Source organism: Poromitra crassiceps (assembly GCF_964638095.1).
Source record: "Poromitra crassiceps genome assembly, chromosome: 27".
In the NCBI taxonomy this organism is placed as follows: domain Eukaryota; kingdom Metazoa; phylum Chordata; class Actinopteri; order Beryciformes; family Melamphaidae; genus Poromitra; species Poromitra crassiceps.
The window spans coordinates 3,531,509-3,559,165 of record NC_139650.1 but is presented as its reverse complement, the minus strand read 5'-3'; the positions used below and the strand labels follow the sequence as shown (position 1 = coordinate 3,559,165).

General features: G+C 39.8%; 1 protein-coding gene across 1 annotated transcript; it reads left to right on the top strand.

The window, feature by feature from the left end:
• Window positions 1-143: 143 nt before the first annotated feature.
• On the top strand, window positions 144-22,769 carry sacs2 (sacsin molecular chaperone 2; the record flags this gene model as incomplete). Its single annotated transcript, XM_083661962.1, has 7 exons — window positions 144-178; window positions 7,314-7,398; window positions 8,528-8,639; window positions 9,692-9,838; window positions 9,943-11,374; window positions 11,628-11,716; window positions 11,845-22,769. The coding sequence occupies 7 exons, from the start codon at window positions 144-146 to the stop codon at window positions 22,767-22,769; spliced, it is 12,825 nt and encodes a 4,274-aa protein (XP_083518088.1).
• Between the last annotated feature and the right edge of the window lie 4,888 nt (window positions 22,770-27,657).

Sequence of the window (27,657 nt, the reverse complement as noted above, 5' to 3'; positions counted from 1 at the left end):
GTCTAAAAGGCAGGAAGTAACACAGGTGCACCCAAAACATTAACGGAGGCCCCAGCACTGGAACACCGAAATGGATTGGAACTTGGAAACCCGCATTAATGTTTTGCTTGCACCTGTGTTACTTCCTGCCTTTTAGACACGAAATGGTTGCTGTGAAAAAGGTCAATACCATCCAGGGGTATTCAAGTCTTAAACTACAATGGCCCTTTAAGATGGACAGACTCAAACTGGTTTTCACAGAAAGTTCAACTTAAAACTGAAAGCCTTATCTCTGGCAGCGAGGCAAGCCTCAGCTGTGCAGCAGTGAGTGTTCCACTTCCTTCTCACTACCAGTGTTGGGCAAGTTACTTTCAAAATGTAATATACTACATATTACTAGTTACTTTCATATGAAAGTAATAAGTTACTTTATAATATGACTTTCTTTTTAGAGTAACTCGTTATTATTACACTACTTTTGCATTACTTTTACCAAAACAACAGCAGCAGCAGAATGACATCGGTGCCCCGGAACAATCCCGAAAAATAATTTCAACCGCCTTGAAGTCAGTGTAAACAATCCAAAATTCTAAATGTTATTCTTTTCCTTTGTTATTGTCATCTGTAGTGGTTATTTGCATAAGAACATAGTTTGATTAGGAAATTATTGTATCTTTTTTAAATATGTGCTTTGATTTAATCAAACTCAATTTGTAACTTGAGTTACTTAAAGTAACTAGTATAATATTACTGAAATCCTATAAGTAGTCAGTTATATTACTGAGTTACTGCTAAAAGTAATATATTACATGTAATATGTTACTTTTGTAATGAGTTACCCCCAACACTGCTCACTACTGATAACCTTCCTTTATGTAGGCCTACCGTGAGAAACTAAACTCTTACAAAGCGTAGCATTGTTTTAATAAATGTTTACCAGCCCTGGATTAACCAGATGGGTGACATTCACCACAGCTGCTCTCACAAATCTATAATAAAATTGACTCAAATAGCCTATGTGTGCAAGCCCCATCCATCTGGTAATACAGACACACACAAAAAACTACAGTATTTTTGCAAATATTATTTGGCCCATGGGTCTGTCTCACAAAGCACTCAATAGTCAGGGTCTCTTTGCGAGAGCGGGCTGCACAAAACCAAGGAGGGTTCCTGCACTGTACTTAACCTACAGTGATGGGAAGTAACTATGTACAAATACTTCGTTGCTCTATTTGTGTAGGATTTTCAGGTATCTGTAGGCTACTTGAGTATTTATTTTTCTAACAACTTTTTACTTTTACTCCCTACAACTTAACACAAATATCTGTAGGCCTATAGGCCTACATCTTAAGTTTAATAGTCTTTGAATTATATTAATATGACGTGAGTTTCTATTAGCGTTGCACAGAAACAGCCGGTAGAAATATTTCTTTTGTACAAGTAGCCTAACTGTAATAGGCCTACTTCTACTTAAGTAAATAATGTGTGTAGGCTACTTTTCCCATCTGATACTGTGTAAAAATGTGTTCAAATGCATGTAGACAGATTACATAGTTAGAAAATGACAACACTAGGCTACAGTAGCCTACATTGAATAGCCTAATCTAAGGCTATAAAAGGTTAGGATTTGATAAAGATTTATATGGATATTTTCACAGTAGCCAAGGGTAGTTTTGTTTCATGTGTAAAACCACAGGAAACGCTCTATTGCTTTGCCTGGGTGCTTCATGCATCCTATTCCTAAGTTTCGTTTATAGTGAAATTAAAGTGTCATTAAGCATTTTGATGAAATGAAACACAAAATACCATAGATAGCCAAAGTGACGCCCACCTCCGGGTTATGCGTACGAACATCAATTTATTTTCCATAGACATCGTAAAATACTTATAGAATTGCTTTTACTTCATCAAAACAAGCGATTCGCCTACATTTAGAATCAGGAGAGACCAGAACATTTCATTCGAAAAAAATAAAATAAAAAATTCAACCCTTGTATGCCTAATCCGGAAGTGCGCGTGACTTTGGCCATCTATGGCATTTTGTGTTTCGTTTCATCAAAATGTTTAATGACACTTTAATTTCACTATAAACGAAACTTAGGATGCAGATATAACACCGCGGGCAGCAGCACCAGTTCAGTCGACAGACAGAAACTGGCAGCAAGAAGGAGTATGAATCTATCGACAATCATTGAGGTAGGCTATATCATCATTATTATTAGCCTGGTATCCATATGAATCGCAGTTGTCAGTATAGCCTAGCCTACTCGTGAAGGATTCTTTGGGGCTGCTTACCACTACAATTATTACAGTCTATTAGGAAACTCGAAAAGTAGCCAGTCAGGCATTATAAGTCGATAAACTGGTTGATAGTTCAAAGTCTACTTCCAGACTACCCTAGCCTAAGTAGGTTGGCTATTATGCTACTAAATAAGTCTCCAAGTGGGCATTTTTGAGCGTGTGTGTGCGTGTGTGAGTGCGGCTGTTTTCAGACTTTTTTTTACATTTCCTTTTTTATTGAAGGTTGTGGCCAGCATGGTTGTGGCAAGGGGCCTACATCAATACAGTTAGTTATTATTACAGTTAGGCAGAGGCTAGGCCAGTGTTTTGGGTCGGGACCCACAGAGGTAGGCTATGATGTCTTTATGCTTATTTAAAAATGGTTGATCAGTTGTTAGGCTACACTAAAAATTGACATTTTAGCATAGGACTGAAAGTCTATGTCCAGTGCTCCAGATAGTAATTTGAACATCACCTGTAGGCCTAATTGATCAAAGCTGGGCATGACTGTGCAGCTGGGCAGACTCAGACTCAGAGTGTTATAGTGTTCACAGTCACACATGATTTCATCATTTTGGTGTGGGTAATAAGAAAACTTGCTTGTACAATCTATAGCTTTTTGTCACAACAATTTTATTTTTGGTTTTCTCTTACAGGAGCCTACCTAAGAAAGATGAATAAGACACGCAGAAAAACTGAGTGAGTCGCATTCAGCTGCACCCATTTGAGCATGTAATCATTGTGTGTGAATGTAGGCCTGCCTCATGTAGGCCTGTACAATTATCCCAATTATCAATCAGTGTGTAGGGGAAACACTGCATTACAAGACAGACAAGAAATAAAATAAAATAAAATAAAACACTAACAAATAAGAATAAAAAGAATAAAAGAATAAAAAGCAATTCTAAAACCAAGACAAAACAATATAGCATGGTCAGCTGCCCTCTAGCTATAGGCAATGGACCCAAATATAATCACCACATTTCTTTGTACTCTACAATAGAAAACGTGCGAAAAGAGATGTGATAAACCTCAGGATAGTGTGTGTGTGTGTGTGTGTGTGTGTGTGTGTGTGTGTGTGTGTGTGTGTGTGTGTGTGTGTGTGTGTGTGTGTGTGTGTGTGTTAGGGGTGCTCCGATCCGGCTAAGCCACGATCCGATTCCGATTCCTGGGGTCACGATCCGATTCCAGAATCGATTCTCGATTCCAACGATTCTCGATTCCAACGATTCTCGATTCCAACGATTCTCGATTCCAACGATTCTCGATTCCAGAATCTAGAATCGATTCTCAATTATGTAGTTTTATATTGCAATAACACACAAAGGTAAATATAAGACAAAAAATGACAAATGTATTAATGCTGAACTTCAAATTCAACTTCTGTATTACAGTCAGGGCCTAAATTCATTTTGCAAACTAGGGGGGAATTCCCCCCTTATGTTCTTCAGATAAGATGGATTTATAGGCTGGGGGGGATCTGTAGACTTTGAGAAGGATTTATAGGTTTTGGGGGGAATACATTAACCAGAGTTCTTAAGTACAAGAGGTGGTGGCACCGTGGCAGTACAGTACACAAATGACATGAACATTTGGACACTTATTCAGCCGGTATCTTGCATGTTGCGTTCAGGTGCACTGTAAAAAAAAAAAAAATTTTTTTTTTTTTTTTTTTTTTACAATTTTAAGAATCGATTCTTGGGAGTTTGGAATCGATCCAGGAATCGTGGCATTAAAAATCGCGATCCTTTCAGAATTGATTTTTTGGAGCACCCCTAGTGTGTGTGTGTGTGTGTGTGTGTGTGTGTGAGAGAGAGAGAGAGAGAGAGAGAGAGAGAGAGAGAGAGAGAGAGAGAGAGAGAGAGAGAGAGAGAGAGTGTCTGTGTGTGTGTGTGTGTGTGTGTGTGTGTGTGTGTGTGTGTGTGTGTGTGTGTGTGTGTGTGTGTGTGTGTGTGTGTGTGTGTGTGTGTGTTAGGGGTGCTCCGATCCGGCTAAGCCACGATCCGATTCCGATTCCTGGGGTCACGATCCGATTCCAGAATCGATTCTCGATTCCAACGATTCTCGATTCCAACGATTCTCGATTCCAACGATTCTCGATTCCAGAATCTAGAATCGATTCTCAATTATGTAGTTTTATATTGCAATAACACACAAAGGTAAATATAAGACAAAAAATGACAAATGTATTAATGCTGAACTTCAAATTCAACTTCTGTATTACAGTCAGGGCCTAAATTCATTTTGCAAACTAGGGGGGAATTCCCCCCTTATGTTCTTCAGATAAGATGGATTTATAGGCTGGGGGGGATCTGTAGACTTTGAGAAGGATTTATAGGTTTTGGGGGGAATACATTAACCAGAGTTCTTAAGTACAAGAGGTGGTGGCACCGTGGCAGTACAGTACACAAATGACATGAACATTTGGACACTTATTCAGCCGGTATCTTGCATGTTGCGTTCAGGTGCACTGTAAAAAAAAAAAAATTTTTTTTTTTTTTTTTTTTTACAATTTTAAGAATCGATTCTTGGGAGTTTGGAATCGATCCAGGAATCGTGGCATTAAAAATCGCGATCCTTTCAGAATTGATTTTTTGGAGCACCCCTAGTGTGTGTGTGTGTGTGTGTGTGTGTGTGTGTGAGAGAGAGAGAGAGAGAGAGAGAGAGAGAGAGAGAGAGAGAGAGAGAGAGAGAGAGTGTCTGTGTGTGTGTGTGTGTGTGTGTGTGTGTGTGTGTGTGTGTGTGTGTGTGTGTGTGTGTGTGTGTGTGTGTGTGTGTGTGTGTGTGTGTGTGTAGGTGGGATCTGAGTTTCCTTTTAAAACATGCCTTTGATTGAATGAATATTGCTTGGAAGACAGTCCCATGACACGGTAGCACTGTATATGACAGCTTTTTTCATCTAGCCTAGTTGGATTTTGGTCGAGGTAAAGTCATCTGTCCACCACTCCACCTCTGGTGGAGTGCGTATGAATATTTGAACTAGAAATTATGTTGTAAAGAAATTTAGGAGTCTGAGTTTGAATAATTCTATGAAAATATATTAAGTAAGTTGGCCGATAGTCTTTGCTCAACACTAAGCCTTGTGAGATGTGCATGCATAGCTATGCTAGACCTATAGGGAGCAGCCCAGGACCAGTTTAGCTGCCTTGTTTTGTGCTGCGTGTAACTTTCTGAGTAGACCACTAGAGGCAGATGACCACACCACCGAGCAATAATCCAGATGACACAGATTAATGAACAAACAATTTGGCGAAACAATAATGATGTAAGAAACGGTGCACACTTTGTAGTAATGGCAACTGCTCTGCCCATCTTGGTAACTCTTTGGTTGATGTGATCAGACCAAGACAGTGTAGCCTACAGCAGAGATGGGGACTTGGACATGAGAGTTACTTTACTTTACTTTCCTTTACTTTACTTTACTTTATTTCATTTAGCAGACGCCTTTCTCCAAAGCGACGTATAGAGGTATGCAAAACATAGAAACAGGTATAGAGACATCGATACCAGCAATAATAATAAATACAAACAAGGTAAAAACGACCGTAAAAGTGCAAGAAATCACAGGTTGGTGACAAGATTTATAAAATATTTATATGGATATTTTCACAGTAGCCAAGGGTAGTTTCGTTTCATGTTTAAAACCACAGGAAACACTCTATTGCTTTGCCTGGGTGCTTCGTGCATCCTAAGTTTCGTTTATAGTGAAATTAAAGTGTCATTAAGCATTTTGATGTAACGAAACACAAAATACCATTGATAGCCAAAGTCACGCCCACCTCCGGGTTATGCATACGAACCAAGGGATTTCATAAATTTATTTTCCCATAGACATTTCGTAAAATGCTTATAGAATTGATTTTACTTCGTCAAAACAAGCAATTCACCTATATTTAGAATCAGGAGAGACCAGAACATTTCACTCGAAAAAATAAAATAAAAAATGCAACCCTTTGTATGCCTAATCCGGAAGTGGGCGTGATTTTGGCTCTATATAACACCGCAGGCAGCAGCACCAGTTCAGTCGACATACAGAAAGAGAGAGTTGGACTTGAGCCACACACAGTGACTTGAGACTTGACTTGAGACTCGTCCTCAAAGACTTGAGACTTGACTTGGACTTGAAGGTTTGGGACTTGTGTGAACAATTTTTATTTTTATTTATTTTATTTTTTATTTTTTTGGTGCATTAACGTTAAGGAAATGTCTACTAATGTCATCTCTAATCATTGCTGCTACTGTATTCTAATAGATGAGGAGTGAATTCCTTAGTTTTAGCTATGCAGTGTTCTATGCAGACCAGATGGCATGCAGCTGATGATGGAACGCTCATCCATAGAGACTTGAGACTTGACTTGGACTTGCCCCTCAAAGACTTGAGACTTGACTTGGACTTGTGACCAAAGACTTGAGACTTGACTTGGACTTGCCCCTCAAAGACTTGAGACTTGACTTGGACTTGTGACCAAAGACTTGAGATTTGACTTGGACTTGCCCCTCAAAGACTTGAGACTTGACTTGGACTGGTGACCAAAGACTTGAGACTTGACTTAAACTTGCCCCTCAAAGACTTGAGACTTGACTTGGACTTGTGACCAAATACTTGAGACTTGACTTGGACTTGCCCCTCAAAGACTTGAGACTTTACTTGGACTTGCAAAAAATGACTTGTGAGCATCTCTGGTGTACAGTCAAGCCAAAGTCCTAGAAGCTTCACTGTTTTTACTTGTATAATTTGACCCTCTATCTGTAAATTCATTTTAGGATTGTGTGATAATCTATAATTAAAAGCAAATATTATGCAAACTGTTTTTGATATGTTAATTATAAGTTTATTTATTTTTATCCAGTTATATAGTTAAATGTGTTCGGCATCAATGGATGCCTGAGGTCTTCTAGGTTCATATGAGATGTGTTCAGCACTGGTGGATGCCAGAGGTCTTCTAGTTCTATCTGAGATCCGTTTGAAGATCTGTGTTCTCGATAGTCTGCTAAGGACTATAATATTTAGTATAATCTAATACAGTACACTGTAATCCTGCTGCTCTGTCTAGGTCTTTCGGGGCAACGGCACCACCATTCATTGACTACCTGAAAGATGTTCTACGCAGATATCCGGATGGCGGACAAATTTTGAAGGTGGGTACAATACACTTAAACCCCTTTTAGATTAGGCGATAAAACCCCCCCACTAATGTTCACAAACTACTGGCTTTTTCTTCTGTCTAAAACAGGGGTGCCCAATAGGTAGATCGTGATCTACCGCCGAAGAAATCCAAAATGTATTATTAAAAAAAAAAAAAAATGCATAAACTAAATCCCACTCAGGTAGCTAACTCAGTATCTTTATTTAACATTATAAAATGTTAAATACTGTACTAATACTACTCCGGCCCAGCGGACGTCACAAACGCGATGTCAGCCCGTGGCCACATCACGTTTGTGACACAAAACGTCACTGACAGACAGACACTGCCCGTCCGACAATTTTATAATAGCATAATTTGTGTCTGATGTTTTCCCCCACAAAAAAGTTAAATTGTCATGTTACAATCTATAAAAAACTTCCCCTCATTCTGCCTCATAAAGAAAATCCAAAGCAACCAATCAGGGTTATCTAGAAGTTCAGAACATAACTAGCCAATCACGGCATACAAGCAAGGGCTTGATTGACTGCTGAATACTGGACATGGATTGGCTCCAGACAGTATTCTTGATGTCACTAATCTTGCTGGTTGAAAACGGCCTTTTCAGTGAGCCCAGAGAAAATTTCCGCTTTCAGCAGACGATTGTGAAAACAGGCTATAGTGTCAAACTCTGCACAGACATCATTCAAACATCCAACTGAAGGAACAAGAAGAAAAACAGATTTTTGACTTTAGGGGATCTTTAAATAAATAATATAATACTGTTAAAATGTGCTAAATATGTACTTGGGGGAGACAAGGGGAAAAGGAGTAGCTCGCGACTAGTTTTTTTTTTGTAAGTAGCTCTCATCCTAAAAAGTTTGCCGCACCCCTGGTGTAAAAGGTACAAGAGGCAATTCGATAATGGCTCAAATGGCTCTGCAGTAGGCACAGCTTTTTATCGGATCCACTCGGATCAGGAGGCGACATATGCCAAATGTTAGAGCACTGAATATTCTGTTACCCAATGGCAAGTAATGTGTAGCCCACATTTAGGCACTAGTACAAATGAATGAGGAGCAATTAAGTTTTATCTTTGTCTGCTAATGGTTCATCATTTCATGAATTCATTGTTTGAACAGGAGCTGATTCAAAATGCAGATGATGCTGAAGCCACAAAAATTATGTTCATCCATGATGAGAGAGGTTATGGGACTGAGAGCCTTTGGACTGGTGAACTGGGAAAATACCAAGGTATGTTTGGTTTTCAGAGAACACCAATTTTATGGCTATGGTTCAAGTTCAAGTTTATTATTTGTCCCAAGAGGGCGATTTGTGCTGTAGCAAGCATAAACACCACATAGCAAAATGTACAAAAACCTAAAAATAATACAAATACAAATATACATACAACATTTTACTATACAACAGCTAACGGCGGAGGCAGATTCATTTCGGCATCCTTGTTAACAGGGGAGACTGATCACACTGGCTGCGTCGTGTTGCGTCTGTCTTGCGTCCTGCAGCGAGAATTTACGCGTCTGGTCTATTTTTGACACGAGCCGCGAGCGGCCGCGTGCAGCCGGGCATGAAGTCAGTACAAGTTGTGACCAGCGCGGAGCAAAACAGAGCGCTTCTGGTGTGAATGGCCAGGCTCCTGCTTGATGCTTCCATGACGCGCTGCGACATCAAAGTATACACAGGCACAGCTCTTTTCCAGGTGCTGAGTCAAAATAGTTACTTCATGAGTTTCAGGAAGACTCGGGACACTGTTGGTAGCTCCCAATATTTTTTATGCCTCCGCTGGCGATAGCCAGGCCAGAGGCATTATGGATCCGGGTTGCCCGTCCATCCGTACGTACGTACGTACGTCCGTCCGTCCGTCCGTACGTCTGATGTTCGTTAACGCGATATCTGAGGAACGCCTTGACGGAAACAAATTTGCCTCAAACATCGACTTAGACTCAAGGATGATCTGATTCGATTTTGGTGGTCAAAGGTCAAAGGCCAAGGTCATTGTGACCTCTCAAATGCCATTTTCAAGCTTGTTAACGAGATATCTCAGGAATGCCTTGACGGAATTTCATCAAATTTGCCTCAAACATTGCCTTGGACTCAAGCATGGACTGGTTAGCAACGTGCAATGTGCAGCACAGTTGACTGCAGTTACTCCAACTGCCACTAAATAAGAATCAGAAATTATGATTCTTACACATAGGGTCTTTAATAAAAGATAAATAAATCATTGTATAAAGCTAATGTCATAAGAACCATATAATTTTGAACTAATTGTGTTATGTTTGAAGGTCCTGCTCTCTATGCCTACAACAACGCTATGTTCACCGATGATGACTGGAAAGGTATTCAGGCTACAGGGAGGAGTGTCAAGCGCAATGACCCAAACAAAGTTGGGAGGTTTGGGATCGGCTTCAACTCCGTTTACCACATAACAGGTGAAATCGTGCACACTTAATACACACATTTCTAATAGTGCCAGTTTAATTTGAATCTTTTTAGGTCTGAGTGTTCCATTAACTGGACAATATCTATTTCACAGATGTGCCATCAATATTCAGTTCAGGGCACCTTGGCGTGCTAGACCCCCAAGAGAAGCTATTTGGAAAAGGAGAAGGAGGCTGTAAGTGGTCTTTGGCTGATACAGAGGACCAGGAAACGTTGATGACCTTGCATGATCAATTCCAACCCTTTCAAGATATAATTTCGCATGTAAGCAAACAGACATGGTCAAAAGTCATCATGGAGGATCAAAAATTTGATGGGACACTTTTCAGATTTCCCTTGCGCAATGAGGCGTCGGACATTTCAGATAATTTGTATGACTCTGATAAAGTTGTTCAGCTTTTTGACAGCTTCATTGCAGACGCAGACTTGAGCCTCCTGTTTCTGAAGCATGTGGCCTCTGTGTCCTTGATACATATCAACAAAGACAACTCTGTCAACGTCAGACTTGAAGTGGCATGCACATGCTCCACAGATGTTCTGGAGTCAGGCGATGCGTCAACCATTGAGAGCGCAACAAGCTTCAAATTCATTACCATCTCCTCAAAAGATCGCAAAGAAACCAAGAAGTGGCTCGTGACAACATGCTGCATGAAAGAGGGAAACGTAGCCAAACTGGATTCACTTGCAGAGAAGTTGTGCTTTCTCCCTCAAGTCGCCTTGGCATTCCCATGTGGTGAGAAGAGAGCCTGCACTGACAGTAGATTGAGCTGCTTTCTCCCCCTCCCAGACAATGAATCCAACAAGACTGGACTCCCAGTTTATGTCAATGCATACTTTGGCCTCACAGACAACAGGAGACACATCAAGTGGCAAGAGGAAGACCAGAAATATGACGAGGGTGCCTTGTGGAATGAATTGCTGATAAAAGAGGTCCTCCCACAGGCTTACCTCAGGATCCTTCAAGATGCTATCAAACTATGCAAAGACTCCGCACTGCCCGTCTCCACTGTGTATGATCTTTGGCCAGATATCACCCAGGTGCAACACAAAGACAGGTGGCATGCAGTTGCATTGGATGTCATTCATCACTTATTTGGACAGGATGTCGCTGTCCTCTCTCTTGCCACAGATGAAAAAAAGTTTGTCACTCTATCAGAAGCTGTGCTCCCCTGTAATGGTTTGACAAGCCCTGATATATTGGCTGCCATCAAAAGGACTTTGGTTTCCTGTGGAGAAAACCTTGTCACTTTATCAGATCATATTGCAAGAGCTATAGAGGAGGCCTATCCACCCCCCAACACCCTTAGACGTGTGACTCAAACTTTCCTGAGGGACGTTCTCCGCAGAATCGGATTGCATAACATTTCTGAAAAGGACAAACTCTCTCTTTTGGAGTACATTCTGAGTGATCGAGAATACAGAGAACTCCAGGGTCTTCAACTGCTTCCACTCAGCAATGGGACCTTCAGATCTTTCACAGATCAAGAGGAGGACATTGCTTTGATTGATAGCAATGAATTTCCAAGGTAGGCTTTTGACCATTAGGTATTGTATTGTATTTGTATTATTATACAAATATGGAAAGTCTGCGACATATGTGGCCAGTGTACAATGCTATGCTGCTAAATTCTAAAATATATTAACTACTTTCTAGGAATTGTGACATGTACTTAAATCCATTTTACTTACATAGGTAATATACGGTCAATTTAATATACAGTACATTTTCACACAAAAAATTAGCTTGAAGAATGAACAACCTACCCTCTCTCTATGCAGAGTTCTGCTACCAGGTTGCAAAGGCCTCTTCATTCCAGATCATCTCAGTACACCCTGCAAAACCCACCTGAAAGAACTGGCCACAAAAAGTAAGTGCAATTTTTGGGGGAATACACTGTCTGCTGCACACATTCACACATCTATCAACCACATGCTTTCATACCATGTTTCTCTCCCTCCCCCCCCCCCCCACCTTCCCCAAATATCCATTTTCCAGATCTATTCAAGGTCCTCAGCATTGATGCAGATCAGGTGGCTAAATATGCAAAGAGGTATTTGCCAATGGGTTGGGAACAGACAAGCCTAATGCATGTTACCTGGGAGATTGGCAACAGCCAGCTTCCACCCTTAGAGTGGCTCCAAGAATTCTGGAGATTTCTCAACAGTCACTTCAGAGAGTTAAGTCATTTCATTGGCATGCCATTAATACCCATCGAGCCCCTAGAGGATGTCAATCACCCTGTAATACTAGCAAGACTTCAACAGAACTCAACTCTCATTTTTCAGAAAAGCAAACAGGCTAGCTTGCCAGATCAAATTGCTCAATTAGTGAAAAAAGTTGGTGGCACAGTTGTGAGAGGAGACGAGTGGCTTAAGCATGAAGACCTGGACTCGTATGTGCTGTGCCCATCCCCAAGGAGTGTCGTCAAAGTGTTTGTGAACCTAGACTCTCAGCAAGTCATCAGAGAAATCAAGACTGCCTCTTACAGAGAAAGAGAAGAACTTAAAGAGTATCTCTCTAGTCTGGATTCTCTCTCAGTCAGTGAGAAAGACGTACTCTCAAAGCTGCCTCTATTCCAAACCATGGGAGGATCATGCGTTGCTGCTCAGTCAAAACAGGCTGTACTGATAGGTGCTGGTCTAACAATACCAACAGAACTCCCCATGCCTGATTCAGTTGTACAGTGTGCTACTGAGGCTGAACGCAGACTGTTACATCTGCTCGACATTGATCTCTTGGATACACCTCAAGCAGCCAATCTCCTAATTGATGGTATTGAGAGGGGTAATTTTAGCAAGAAGGACACTGAGAAAATCATGACTTGGATTTTACAGCATGGTAATATCCTCTTCTCTCAAAGTCACAACTTGAAAAGCAGATGTCAGGACTTGAATTTCATTGAAGTGAATGGAGAGCTGAGAAAGACCTCGAGCTTCTTTGACCCGAGAATTGAAACATTCAAAGTCCTTTTTGAGGCAGATTTCTTTCCCCCACTGAAATACATTCAGACGTCACGGATGCTGGAGAGCCTAGGAGGTCTGGGATTGCTAAATACAGAAAAGGATGTGTCACCAAGCCATTTGTTGCACGCTGCCAAACTGATTGAGGAATCGAATGTTCGCTCTCAAAAGGAGGCTGTCAAAAGATCTAAGGTGCTGTTAAGACTGCTAGATGCCAATGATTTGCTGTCCAAATTTTCAGAACAACAGCTTCAGAGCATCTTGATGCTGAAATGGATCCCATGTGTTAAACCCCGAGATAAGAACAAACAGCGCAAGTGTTTCTTCTGCCCACGTGAAATAAGACATTCTGACTATGAGGACATTGTCGGACATGTAATGCCTCTGACGCGAGAGATCAGTGAGAGAGTTGGCAGCAAACTTGGTCTCAGACGCTTACCCCCACCTGAAAAAGTGATAGAGAATTTGTCAGTCTTGACATCAATGGCACAGGCAATGGATGATGCTGATACAAATGTGGATTTCAAGAGAAAGTTGCATAGCATTTACAACCACATGCAACATCATATTTCCACATTCACAACAGTGATGAAGAAGGACACACGTTGGCTGTGGAACCACAACCAGTTTGTCTCTCCTCAGGCTGTCGTTCTAGACTACCCACCTAATCTAGATCTGAGCTCTTATATTGGGAAGGTGCCAAAAGAATTTCTACCATACAAAACGTTGCTCAGGGAGTTTGGACTGAGGACATTGCTTTCAGATGAAGAAATAATTGGCATACTTCATTGTATCAAGCAAACCATTGAAACAAGGCAACAGCCATTTGCAAGTTCCTCTGAGGTGAAAGTGTCAATAGAGATTCTTAACTGGATCTGGAGAGAGAAGAAGACCGTTAGAGATGATATCCCTGTGCCGGTCCTCACAGAGAGTCAACAGTGTAGCCTTAAACCACTGTCAACAACAGTCTTCTGTGACATAAGCAAAAAAGGTTTGGAGGAGCTTAAGTATGATCAGAAAGAAATTCAAGTCATCCATGATGAAATACCAAAAGCAACAGCTGAGTGGCTGAACGTCCCACTCCTCAGCACCCGCATCCTCAGTCCAGAGTTAGTGGGAATAGAACAATGTGGGCAATCGGAACCAATAACAATTAGGATTAAAAACATTCTCAAGGAGTATGATGAAGAAAACGACATCTTCAAAGAGCTCATTCAAAATGCTGAGGATGCCAGGGCAGAATCTTGTAAATTCTTGCTGGATTTTAGAGTGCACAAAGACCCTCCTGAAAGTCTAATTGACCCTGGCATGGCCCTTTGTCAGGGACCCTGCCTTTGGGCTTTCAATAATGAGCAGTTCACAGAGGATGATTGGGCAAATATTGTCAGAGTAGGATCTGCCTCAAAGGAAAACAAGGTGGAGAAAATTGGAAAGTTTGGACTTGGATTCAACACTGTGTATCACGTGACAGATGTCCCCTCCATCCTTAGTGGTGACCGTCTTCTCATACTTGATCCAAATGTAACTCACCTGAAGAATTACATCAAAGCCAAAACAAATCCTGGAATCAAGTTGGACCTCTCTCAACAGCGACCTTTTAATTGGTTTCCCGGTCAATTTGGACCATATGAACGCATTTTCAATTGTAACTTCACCCGACAAAGTCCCCCTAAACCCTATCCAGGCACTTTGATCAAATTACCTTTCCGAACACAAGAAGAGGCTCTCAAGTCAGAAATCAGCACAAAGGTGTATGACAGACACAATATTATCACCTTCCAACAGCACTTTACTAACAATGCCCAAACTCACCTGCTGTTTCTGAAGAACATCAATACACTATCTCTACAAACCATCACAGACGATGCTTCAACTCCTCCAAGAGATGACCAGATAGAAAATGTCCTCACTGTCTCCAAAACTCTTGTAAGTACAATGAAGATTCCAGATGAAACCTGTGTAAAGCAACGTCAAGCTGAAAAAAGACTGATAAATCTTGGTGAAACATGCAAAGACGTCATTGACTGCTCCAGAGTCAGCATTGTCAAAATAACCAGTCAAAAATGCGGTGGGTCCGATGTCCATTCCTGGCTCCTCTACAATTGCTTTGGGACACAACAGTCCTTACAAATGGCCCTTGAAGAAAATAAGCAAGCCAAATTCTCTTTGCCCATTGGGGGGATTGCTGTGCCTTTACAAAATGATCCGGACAGCGGGAAATGGCTCACAGCACAAACAGACCTTGTTGGACAGACGTTTTGCTTCCTTCCCCTTTCCATTCACACAGGTCTCCCAGTCAATGTCAATGGAGCCTTCGCTGTGACGAGCAATCGAAAAGCTCTGTGGGAGAGTGGCGTGAAACATGACTGGAACAAAGCTCTTCTTCAGGATCCTGCAGCCACAGCATATGTCACAGTACTCTTGGTATTAAAGAATATGTCTGACAACCAGCAACTGGAAAGTTACTGTTACCACACCTTTTGGCCTGATCGGGAGAAAGTGAGTGAGACATTCAAGCCTTTGGTTGATGCTTTTTACTCTGCCATTGCCCAGCACTCCAATGCCCCAGAGCTCTTTAGTGATGGCAAACATTGGTGCTCAATGAACAAGGCCATATTCTTACATCAAAGCATCGAAGAGGATACAAATGTCAGTGCACTTGCAATGCATGTGTGTCAACAACATGCAAAAGCATCCAACCACTTTATTCCTCTTCCAATGTGGCTGAGAAATAGCTTCAAACAAGCTGGCTTGGAAGAGGTTTTACAGAGCAGAACATGGAACTGGGAGAAATTCTACCAAGAAGTAGTATTTGGCAACATGGCTACCATGGACCCTAAGAGTAGAGATGCTCTTGTGCTGCATGCTATTGACCTCAATATCAGTGAAATTGACAATCTGCTGCTAAGCTATCAGTGCATCCCCACACAGGGTGGACGGCTCCAGTACATCAAGAAACTTGTGAATCCATCAGGGAAAGTTGCCTGTCTATTTGAACAGGAAGAGGGACGCCTGCTTGGAGGGAGCCAAAATGACTTTTGTTCCCCCAAAAGGATTCGTCGTTTGCTGGAACTTGGAATGCTGAATGACCATCTACCATTGGAAGACATCACAGAGAGAGCAGGCAACATCACCAGCATTTGGTGCACTGACAAAGAGACAGCATATAAACATTTGAAGTGCATCCTTGAACTGCTGAGGAGTCCCCTGCACGATAAAGACTCTCTCTGTTGGGAATCACTAAGGCAGACTGCATTTATTCCAGCATCTTCCCCAGGTATTAAAAAAGGAGATGGAATGGTGAAACTTTGGAGGCCCACCGATGTTTTTAGTGACAAATGTTGCCTTCTTGTGTATATGACACAGCCTGTGATTGACCATTCCAATCTGAAAATACACAATGCTGATCCAGTCCTACAAATCCTGGGAGTTTGTGAAAGTCCAAGTCCCGAGACAGTGCTTCAGCAGCTGCAAGAAGTGTGTAGCCAATCACAGTCCTGCGACAAAACCATGCTTCAAAAAACAGCCAATGAATGTTACAGGTTTCTGGATCAATGGCTCTACGATTCAGGGGATTCCGCATTCATTTCAGAGAGGGCAAATTCATTCCCATTCGTTCTTATCGGTGACGATTTTGTACATGTGAAGTTTGTGGCAGAAAATGAGGAATTTGAGGCAAAACCATATCTCCATGTACTTCCACCTGCCTTCACTAGTCTCAAGAAGCTCTGGGAATGTGTGGGCGTTGAAAGAAAATTCACAACCAATCAGTTTCTAACTGTGCTCCAGAAATTGCACACTCTCTATGGAAACAACCCCCTTCCGAAGGCTGATCTCACAATTTGTCTCACAGTTTTATCCAGAGGCCTGTATGAGGCCAAAGAGAAAAAAGCATGTGACTGTCTTGTACCCAATGATCATGGTGTTATACAACATGCAAGCAAGCTGTATTTCAACGACAGTCCATGGATGCCAGTCGCTAAAGGGGTCACCCTATGCCATGAGAATATCCCACGTGTTATGGCTCGCTATTTTGGAATCAAGACAACCAGACATCAAACTCTGCAAAATCATTTAGTTGAGAACGTCTCACCATTTGCCTTTCAGTTTGAACAACGAGAGCCACTGACAGTCCGAATTAAAAACATCATTTTGGCTTATCCCTCAAAGAAGGATATCCTTAAGGAGCTTATCCAAAATGCTGATGATGCAGAGGCGACAGAAATTCACTTTGTTTGGGACAAACGACAGCATGGTACACAAAAAACATTTGGGAAGAAATGGAACCAGCTGCAGGGTCCAGCCCTATGTGTGTACAACAACAAGGTGTTTTCGGATGCAGATCTGGCAGGCATTCAACAGCTGGGAGAAGGTGGAAAGCACAACTCTCCAGGGAAAACAGGAAAATATGGAGTTGGATTCAACTCTGTTTACCACCTGACTGACTGCCCTTCAATCTTGACTGGAGATAAAATACTCTGCATATCAGACCCGAATCAAAAATACATTGAACAAAGTTATTCAGGCAAACCATCAGCTGGCTGTGGCTATAAGTTAGCTAAGGTTTTTAAGGAGATGTACAATGATGTGTACAAATCATTTCTTCCAGATGAATTCCCCCTTGAAGAGGGCACCATGTTCAGATTGCCTCTAAGGATGGGTACCATGGCAAACAGCTCCAAAATATCAGACCAGGGAGTCACTGACTGTGACATGAAAGAATTGTGCTCAGCCCTGCTTGAAGACCCTGAAGGATTGATTCTGTTCCTGAAAAACATACGCAAAATAGAATTCCATGAAATTGATGCACACTCAAGTGAACTCAAATCAATATTTATGGTTGAAAAAAGTCTCTCAAAGAGAAACAGTGATCAAAAAGTTGCTTTTGTAAAGCATCTACAAAGTGCACTTCAGTCTGACAAACCAATAATACCACACAAGGCCATTTATGAAATGAAGATTTCAACATCTAAAAGACAAAGTAAATGGATAATGGCAGAACAGTATGGCTCATACAAGAGCAGTGGTGGAAGAGAAAATAACCCATCAGACAAGCTCCCCCAAGCAGCACTAGCAGTGTATGTGAGTGGGAAGGCACCCAGAGAGGAGGAGTTCAAAGGAGGACTCTTTTGCTCACTCCCTTTGCCAGGGAAAACTGGACTTCCAATACATGTCAATGGAAACTTTGAGGTAGATTCCTCCAGGAGAAGCCTTTGGAAAGAAGATGGTCCAAGTCTGAAAACTAATTGGAATGAACATTTGAAACAGAACATCATAGCTCCACTGTATGCAGACCTCCTTCATTACATCTGCAGTAATGCTGCAAAAAAGGAAGTCCATTCTGTGCATGTTGATTCATGTCTCAGTAGCTCCTACTTGTCCATGTTCCCCATATCCAGATATATTGATCAGGATTGGCATGAAATGATACATGAGGTATACAGGTCAATAAATGACAGAGCCCTTCCGGTGATTCCAGTGTTGAAGAGCACAACACGGAAAACTGCCAGTCAGTCAATTAAGGAGTGGTCCTTTGACTTGTGTAATGTCAGCGATACAGAATCAACTAATGCACCTCACTTGACAGACCCAAAATGTAGAGATATGAATCCCATTCTGGAAGATCTTGGAATGAGATTAGTTCCCTTTTCCGGAAAAATGGCTGAAATTTGGACTAGTTTCAAATGTGCTGGAATTCAAGTGAAATCTATCAGTCCTTCGACTGTGCGGAATTTCCTGAGAGAAAAACCAGTCAATGACTCAACCCAAACTGCTAAGATGGATTTACCCTTACCTATATCCGTTACTCTGATCAGAGATGAACCAAGTTGTTCAAAGCTCTTGACTTTCTGCTTGAAAGATGTCAACAAGGACAATTCCAGTTCAATCAACGGGCTTCCACTTCTTCTCACAAAAGATAAACTTTTGAGAGTGTTTAATTCAAATGATCCCAAGCTGATGTCAAGATATGATAGTCTGTTCTTTGGCCACGAGGAGGATTTTGCAAATTATCTGACCAACACAGAACACATGGGTGTTCTAGAAGATGGCAAATTTGTCAACAAGTTGACGATTCCCAATGCAGTCAAGTATTTGAAACCTTTACTTCAACATCTTCTTCAACACTGTGAAGTTGATCAACACAGTGGTCTTCATGTTCCAAATGAGACAATACAAAAGTGGCTGAAAGATCTTTGGAAGTTCTTCACAAGTCAATTCAAACCAGCAACGGCCTCCAGTACAGGTGATAACCAAAGTGCTACATTAAGTACTGTGAAGGAGCTCTTCTATGACTGTTGTATCTTACCTGTGTGCCCGAGGTTAAACAACAAGCGCTTTCTCCAAAATATAAAGGACATGCCAAATGTGATCCTCTATAGCTCAGAAGAGATGTCAAGCATTCTCTTTAAACTTGGTTGTATGAAGCTTGACACATCCTTCTTCAGAGAGATAGTGTCAAGTTTACACACACTTCTTCACCCTGAACTGTTGAATACAAGGGATAAAAGTTCTGTGTTGGACCAAGTCTACAAAATTGATCACTCAGAGTTTTGCAAACTTTCCAATGATGAGATGAAAGAACTTCAGTGCTTTCTACAGTCTGGAGTGGCCACATCCAAAGAGAGGCCAGAGTATCAGAGAAAGCTCAAATCCTTACCATTATTTGAAACAATACAAGGTGAGCGAGTGAGGATTGATGGAAGCAGAGAGGTATTTATCCTCAACATGAGCGCAAGCTCAATGACAAGATTTCCAGATTTGTTCACACTGCACGGCAGCAACAGCATTTTTCTCAAATACAGTCTTGAGAACCAGAGTCTGTCAGACAACTTGAACATCACAATCCTGGCTGATTTGGAGTATTTCCTCCGATTCATTCTTCCTGTCCTACACAAACTCACAGAGGGACAGCTTCTTCACTGCATCAAGATGTTACTGTCATTACAACATCTTTGCAATTATCACCAGTCTAAGGAGAAGATCATCTCCTCAATGAAGGCTGTAAAATTGATTTGCAGTGCTCAAGGGAAGTTAGAGATGGCATCATACTACTTTGATGAGAGTGTAGATGTATACAAGATAATGTTGCCTCAAGAAAAATTTGTGCCTCAGAGATTCTGGGATGAGTTATGTGACCACACAAGCACGTTGATACAAGCAAAAGAATTGCTCAAAGCACTTGGAATGAAGCACATTGTGTCAAAGGAGGAGATCATAGGTTTTGCATACCGATTAGAATCAGAGGCAAAAGGAAATTGTGGACTTAAAGAGTTGAAACAGAAATCATCCAAACTGTTGATAACAGCCCTGGCAGTAGAGAGTGACGACAAAAAGAAATCGCAAAGATTGCTGGAGAGCATAGCTGACATAAAGTTCATTTTCCCTGTGGAGATTCGAAAAGACTTGTGCAACTATCACCATCCATTTGCTATTGAGACGGTTGCTGTTACAATTAGAGGATCTTTAATTGAAAGCGAATCTAAGCACCAAGAACTGATTTGGACCTCAATGCCAATAATACCTTTACCAGGGTATCGATCACCGAAGCACCTGCAAATAATGAAAACTGCCGGAGCTCTTGAACAACCACCTCCACAGTGTGTAACCAGAAATATGAGCAACATCTGTCAGTCACCTTGTGAAACGGATGAGTCAATCAAAACCCGTGCTGAAGTTTTTCGGCATTCTTATGCCTACCTACAAGCAATCAAATTTGAAAGCCATCCATTGACCGACCTCCCTGTTGTGTTGGTTGAAAAAGACACAAAACTTGTGAAGGCTGATGACACATCTCTTGGACTCCCCCATGATCTGGAATTCAGGCCCTATTTGTACAAAATTCCTGGAAAGGATGTCATGTATGCAGACTTCTTCAAGAAAATTGGTGTCAAGGAGGAGCCTGTTGCAGTGCAGTATTGCAATGTACTTGCAGCAATTAATGCTGACTCCTGTGATAAAGACACACTAAACGCAAACCAACGGATAACAGTCAAACGTGCTGTTGAGCAGTTGTTTCAATTAATCAAAACTCAGGAATGCCAGTCACATAATGAATTTGGAAAGACTTTGTATCTGCCTTCAACAGACGGTAGATTATACCCATCAAACACACTCTATTTCAATGATGCAGCGTTTGAGACAAGAAGATTAGAAGGAGCTTTGGAGAATAACTTGCTGCTTCTTGAGAAACTCAGTGCATGCAATTTGGGCGATGATATCTATGAGCATCAACGGCTGCTTCAATTGCTGCCTCAGACTAATCGGCCAAAAATGCTGTCTCAGTCGACTGGAGAGAATGTGGTGGAATCACGCCTTCAGCTTTGTGAGTATGGATCTGAGTGTGAGTTCAGTGGATGGTTTGACAAACATCTCTCTTCAAAAGCCTTTAGACACGGACTTATCTGTCTTATCAGAGAGCAGTCAGAGGGCAAAGTAACACAAGAAGATGCTGCTGACATGTGCCAGCAGACGTTTGGCAGTATTCATATAATCTGCTGCAAGAGCCTTGAAACAGAGATTTGGCTTGATCAGCAGCCACTTCACAATACTGCTACTGAAACTGAGGTATATGTCAAACAGGAGCAACAAGGTTGCATCTTCTATTTAAAACACTATGACGAGAACACTCTTAAAGTAATAAATGAAGTCAACATGACCCTGACAAAAGAGATTAATGCTCTTTTAGGAAACAAAATTTCCTCAAATCACCTTCCAGTGCTTGGACAACTTCTTATGTGTGACAGCCTACAAGAAGTTAAAAAAACACTGGCAAAGAATAGAATCCATGACAGTGCTGAAACAAAGAACTTCCTTCTCAATCCACCAGTCCCTGGGACACCTATCCCTGACGAATGGCATGACTCGCTAGATATGAACATCCTCAATAATTTTGAAGAGGGGGAATATGTCTGCTATTCTACTAATGAGGAGTACATTTATGCAGTTATTGTTGAACAGCTGCCTGGGTCTTCTGGACTATATTCATGCAAATACAAAATACAGATTGGGAAAGATGAACCAATTGAAGTCAGTTCTCTTGACCTATATCAGTTTAAACGAGAAAAGAAGCTGAAACGTGAAAACAAGGCTAGCACATCTGCTGAAGCATCTTGCATGGAATTGGAACCACTAGTGGGTGCCGTGCCACATACTTCACAAACATCTTCTACAAGTTCCTCATCAACAAGGCCCCCACCAGCATCTCTTGAAGAAGCCAAAATGGAGATTGATAAATGTTTGGCAGAGATCTGGACTCTTCCTGTGGAGGAGAGGCAAAAGGCCATCAGGCGCCTGTACCTTAAATGGCACCCTGACAAAAACCCAGACTGCCAACAGCTTGCCACGGAGGCATTCAAGTACTTGCAGAAACGAATTGATGAGCTTGTGAAAGGCAAAACTGCTAACTCTTCTAATCCAAGGGGAAACTACGATTTCAGAGACTTCTATCAACAGTGGAATCAAGAGGCCAATCGCCACAGACGTGGTCGAGAGAGATTCTCTAGAGGCTACCGTTCCTATGATTATAACTTTTGGACACATTATGATGTGCCAAGGCCAGACAGAGAGGAGGCCCAGCGCTGGTGTCGTCAGGCTCGCTGTGATCTCACTGCAGCTTCCAAAGACATCGGTGGAGGGAGCACCGAGTGGTGTCTGTTCAAAGTTCATCAAGCAGTGGAAAAGTCTCTCATAGCTGCAGAGTACAGAAGAAAGGGACAACACCCCAACTGCTCCATCTCACTCATTGCTGCACGCGTTTCCTGCTACAACCCTCAGTTGAGCAATTTGCCTCAAGTTGTGGAAAATCTGAAATCACTGGGAGTAGATGCCAAAAAGACTCAGTATCCCAACTTGCACCCACGTCCCCACATTCCCAATGGACAGTTCAGGTCAGAGAACGAAAGGCCAGCAGTGGATATGGCATCAGAGCTTCTCGGCAAAGTAGAGGCATATGTAAATTGAAGATTCTAGATTGAAAATGGACATTTAGCGTTGGATGAGTCAATATAAGATTTGGGTCCAGTTCAAATAGCTGTGAGTGATAAAAGGACCAACATCAGTCTTATGGAAATGCAAATAATATGAAAGAATTCTATGCAATTTTGTTACCCTCACTCATTAGATTTTTTGTATTGATTCATTCATATTTTATTGGAAATTCTACTTTTTTATGATTTACATTTGATTGGAATTTTCACCTTATGCTTTAGATTTGATTGAAATGGTCACTTTTGTATGATTTACATTTTTATTGGAATTTTCACATTTTATTTGTGATATTTTATTGGAATTTTACACGTTTTTATTTGGTATGATTTACATTTATTAGTATTTTAACATTTTATTAGTTATATTTTATTGGAATTTTCATTTTTGTTTCATCATGTATGATGACACGTTTTTATTTGGTATGATTTACATTTTTATTGGAATTTTCACATTTTATTAGTTATATTTTATTGGACTGTTCAGCTTTTTTATTTTGTATGATTTACATTTTAATGGATTTTCCACATTTTATTAGTTAGTAATTTTCAGTTTTTATTTTATTTTGGATGATTTACTGGAATTTTTGGAATTTTTGCATTTTATTGGAATTTTCAGCTTTTTTATTTTTTATTATTTACATTATAATTGAATTTTTACATTTTATTATAGTTGGTCATTTTCAGTTTTTATTTTATTTTGTATGATTTAGATTTTATTGGAATTCTAACATTCTATTAGTTATATGTTATTGTAATTTTCATTTTTATTTTATCAGCTTTTTTATTTTGTATGATTTACATTTGATTGTAATTTTCACATTTTATTAGTTATATTTTATTGTAATTTTCAGGTTTTTTTTTTTTTTTTTTTTTTACATTTTATTACAATTTTCACATTTTATTAGTTAAACATTATGTTTTATGGTCATATTCTCTGGATCACAAGAGATTGTTTTCTGTGATTTTGCACTATTTACTTACTGCACCTTGACGTGCGTACTTGTACAATGGCGTGACAATAAAAAATCTTGAATCTTGAATCACCAGCTGGCTTTGTTGCAGGTTTAAAACAGTTTAGATAAGGATTTTTCAAAACGTGAATGAGAAAAATGAATGGGAAATATTCATGGTCACGCGACTGTTGAGCTCTAGTGATGCCATGGTTATGCTATAGTTTGCACCTTAGACCTTAAATATGACTTTCTCTATCATTGTTGCAGTAATATAAAATATATTTTGAAGTCTTAAAGACCCCTAAAATAATATTTTAAGATGTATATAAATACTCTACTTTGACTAAAACTGTGTGTCTGCTATGGTCATTCATATTTTATTGGAAATTCTACTTTTTTATGATTTACATTTGATTGGAATTTTCACCTTATCCTTTAGATTTGATTGAAATGGTCACTTTTGTATGATTTACATTTTTATTGGAATTTTCACATTTTATTTGTGATATTTTATTGGAATTTTACACGTTTTTATTTGGTATGATTTACATTTTATTGGAATTTTACACGTTTTTATTTGGTATGATTTACATTTTATTGGAATTTTATCATTTTATTAGTTATATTTTATTGGAATTTTCATTTTTGTTTCATCATGTAGGATGACACGTTTTTATTTGGTATGATTTACATTTTTATTGGAATTTTCACATTTTATTAGTTATATTTTATTGGAATGTTCAGCTTTTTTATTTTGTATGATTTACATTTTAATGGATTTTTCACATTTTATTAGTTAGTAATTTTCAATTTTTATTTTATTTTGGATGATTTACTGGAATTATTGGAATTTTTGCATTTTATTGGAATTTTCAGCTTTTTTATTTTTTATTATTTACATTATAATTGAATTTTTACATTTTATTATAGTTAGTCATTTTCAGTTTTTATTTTATTTTGTATGATTTAGATTTGATTGGAATTCTAACATTTTATTAGTTATATGTTATTGTAATTTTCATTTTTATTTTATCAGCTTTTTATTTTGTATGATTTACATTTGATTGTAATTTTCACATTTTATTAGTTATATTTTATTGTAATTTTCAGGTTTATTATTATTGTTTTGTTTGATTTACATTTTATTACAATTTTCACATTTTATTAGTTAAACATGATGTTTTATGGTCATATTCTCTGGATCACAAGAGATTGTTTGCTGTGATTTTGCACTATTTACTTACTGCACCTTGACGTGCGTACTTGTACAACGGAGTGACAATAAAAAATCTTGAATCTTGAATCACCAGCTGGCTTTGTTGCAGGTTTAAAACAGTTTAGATAAGGATTTTTCAAAACGTGAATGAGAAAAATGAATGGGAAATATTCATGATGTCACGCGACTGTTGAGCTCTAGTGATGCCATGGTTATGCTATAGTTTGCACCTTAGACCTTAAATATGACTTTCTCTATCATTGTTGCAGTAATATAAAATATATTTTGAAGACTTAAAGACCCCTAAAATAATATTTTAAGATGTATATAAATACTCTACTTTGACTAAAACTGTGTGTCTGTTTTTCCAACTATTTTTTTAATTATCCTGTTAAAATCCTTAAAATGACTTCACCTCCTTGCTCATTAATCATTCCAGAATCTACCTGTATATATGCAAATATTGTTTTTTTTTGTTCAACTACTCAGCATACTGAACAGGGATTGGCTCCAGTATTTGTGATGTCACAAATCATGCTTGTTTTAAACTGCCTTTTCAGTGAGCACAGAGAAACTTTCACTTCGACTTTAAGCAGACGATTGTGAAAAGCCTTCTAGTGTCAAACTGCACAAATATCATTCTGCACAGTGAAGCTCAAACATCCAACTGTAGGAACAAGAAGAAAAACAGTATTTTTGAGTGGAGGGAGTCTTTAACCTCTTAGCATGAATGCGGTAAAGAGAATACTGAGAATAATGAGTCTGAGTAATGTTTGTGTATCATGAAGAGATCTCCAGGTCAATGCTTACTAATACTGTATTATAGTGTAGGGTACACTGATACTCATTTTTAAGACAATCCACAGAAACTGTATTATTTCAGTAATAGTTGATTCCACTTTTACCATGTGATATGATTGTGTGCTGAATGTTGAAATAAGTGAGCTCTGCTGTAACCGTTTTTAAGCTGCACAACAAAATAGAACATTAAAGTTTTCTCAACTAAGCCTATCTAATGTGATTCTGTTTTTTACCATTTGTAACCAGGGTATAAAACTAACTTTTTTGTCCACCAGTCAAATGGCTAGTGAATATTTAAATTTGACCAGCCACTCAATAGATTATTATTATTTTTTATTTTTTTTCTGGTGATGAGTGAAGTAAATCTATCAGCCACTTCCATATTTTATCATCTTGAGTGAACAAGCTAAAGCTCCTGAGACCTGGCAATTAATTTGTGTCCACTGTATGGGACGTTCAAGAACCATAAATGCTAACATGCTGAAACCTATTGCAGTGTAGAGCTTTTCACTGATGTCACATTTGTTGGGTTGTAGCACTGACAGGGTTGTAGCCATGATGGCGCGACACATTCCCTGTCTCTTCAAAAGGAGAACTGATGACCACTACAAAGGACGTTCCATAAAACATAAATACATGGAATTTTTGAAAAACTTTTCACTGCAACATTTTTTTTAATCCAATAAGAGAGTTCAATAATATCCCCCCAAAAAATAAAACGCTATAACCATTTTTCTGATGGGTATCATGATGCATGATTAGGCCCTTCTTAACGGGGCCTAATTGGGACACCTTGTGAAGACAAACATTTCAAGTTAAAAGCGTTTACAATTGATTCATTAAGAAATCTTGTTGTGAAAATAATGACAACGAACCATATCAGACAAATGGATCTTTCCATACATTAAAAAAACAATGTTTGGTCTGTAGGATGTGACATCTCTACGGTCACCAGAACAGTCCTCTCCTTGTATTGGGAGTGTGCTTCATCTCATCTGGGAAGTGGCCCATTTCCAGTGCTTATTTTTTTTAAGGGTTTACAAGGCTTTTCATGTATCTCTCTTCCCATTGTACTCGGTACCATTTCAAATGTTTGTTTGTGAGGGAGTGGTTCACATATTTGCTAGATTCAGTCTAGTATGCATTCTGCTGAACCAGCCACAAGTGTCCTCCATCTATTACACAAATAATGAACACAAAACCTGCACAGCAGGCTTGCTGCCTGTTTACAAAGTGGTGTGACTGTGCACATGCACATAGGAGGAAATCAGGTTAAGCTTGCAACTAACTACAAGTGGAATTTGACATGTGATATGATGAGGGTGTTAAGATGTTACAAGCATAGATATTATAGTATTTGCCTCATACAGGATGCAACTTGAGTTTTTTTTTACACTCATTCAACTGACAAGCCTATCAGCTTATAGACAGTTTTAACTTGACAACAATAACAACCGTCACAACCCACCTGAATATCCGGTTTACTTCCTGTATACATAGCTGAGCGCAGGCTGATATTCGGCTCTTATTAAATGTTAACGTTAGGCCGTGTCTCCGACAGACACATTAACAAGGTAGCCTATTTCGGTCTTTATGTCTTGTAGTAGTTAGTAGTAGTTGTTGTTGTTGTTGATAGTTGCCATAACAACCACCCCTGTCGGAAAGACGTGCACACGCTGGGTAGGAAGCGTTGTTGTCCCGGAGGCGATATTCTTTTTTCGGATGATGGCGAAGGCATAACCCGCCCCTTTCTGCCTCTGATTGGCCTAGCGTCAAACTTCCATCCAAACACATTCGCTTGACTATCCTGCATTACATCTCTTTCTACAGTCTGTGGTCAGACCGTCAAACTCAGTGGGTCAGACTCAGACATACAGCAGTTACGCTTGCTA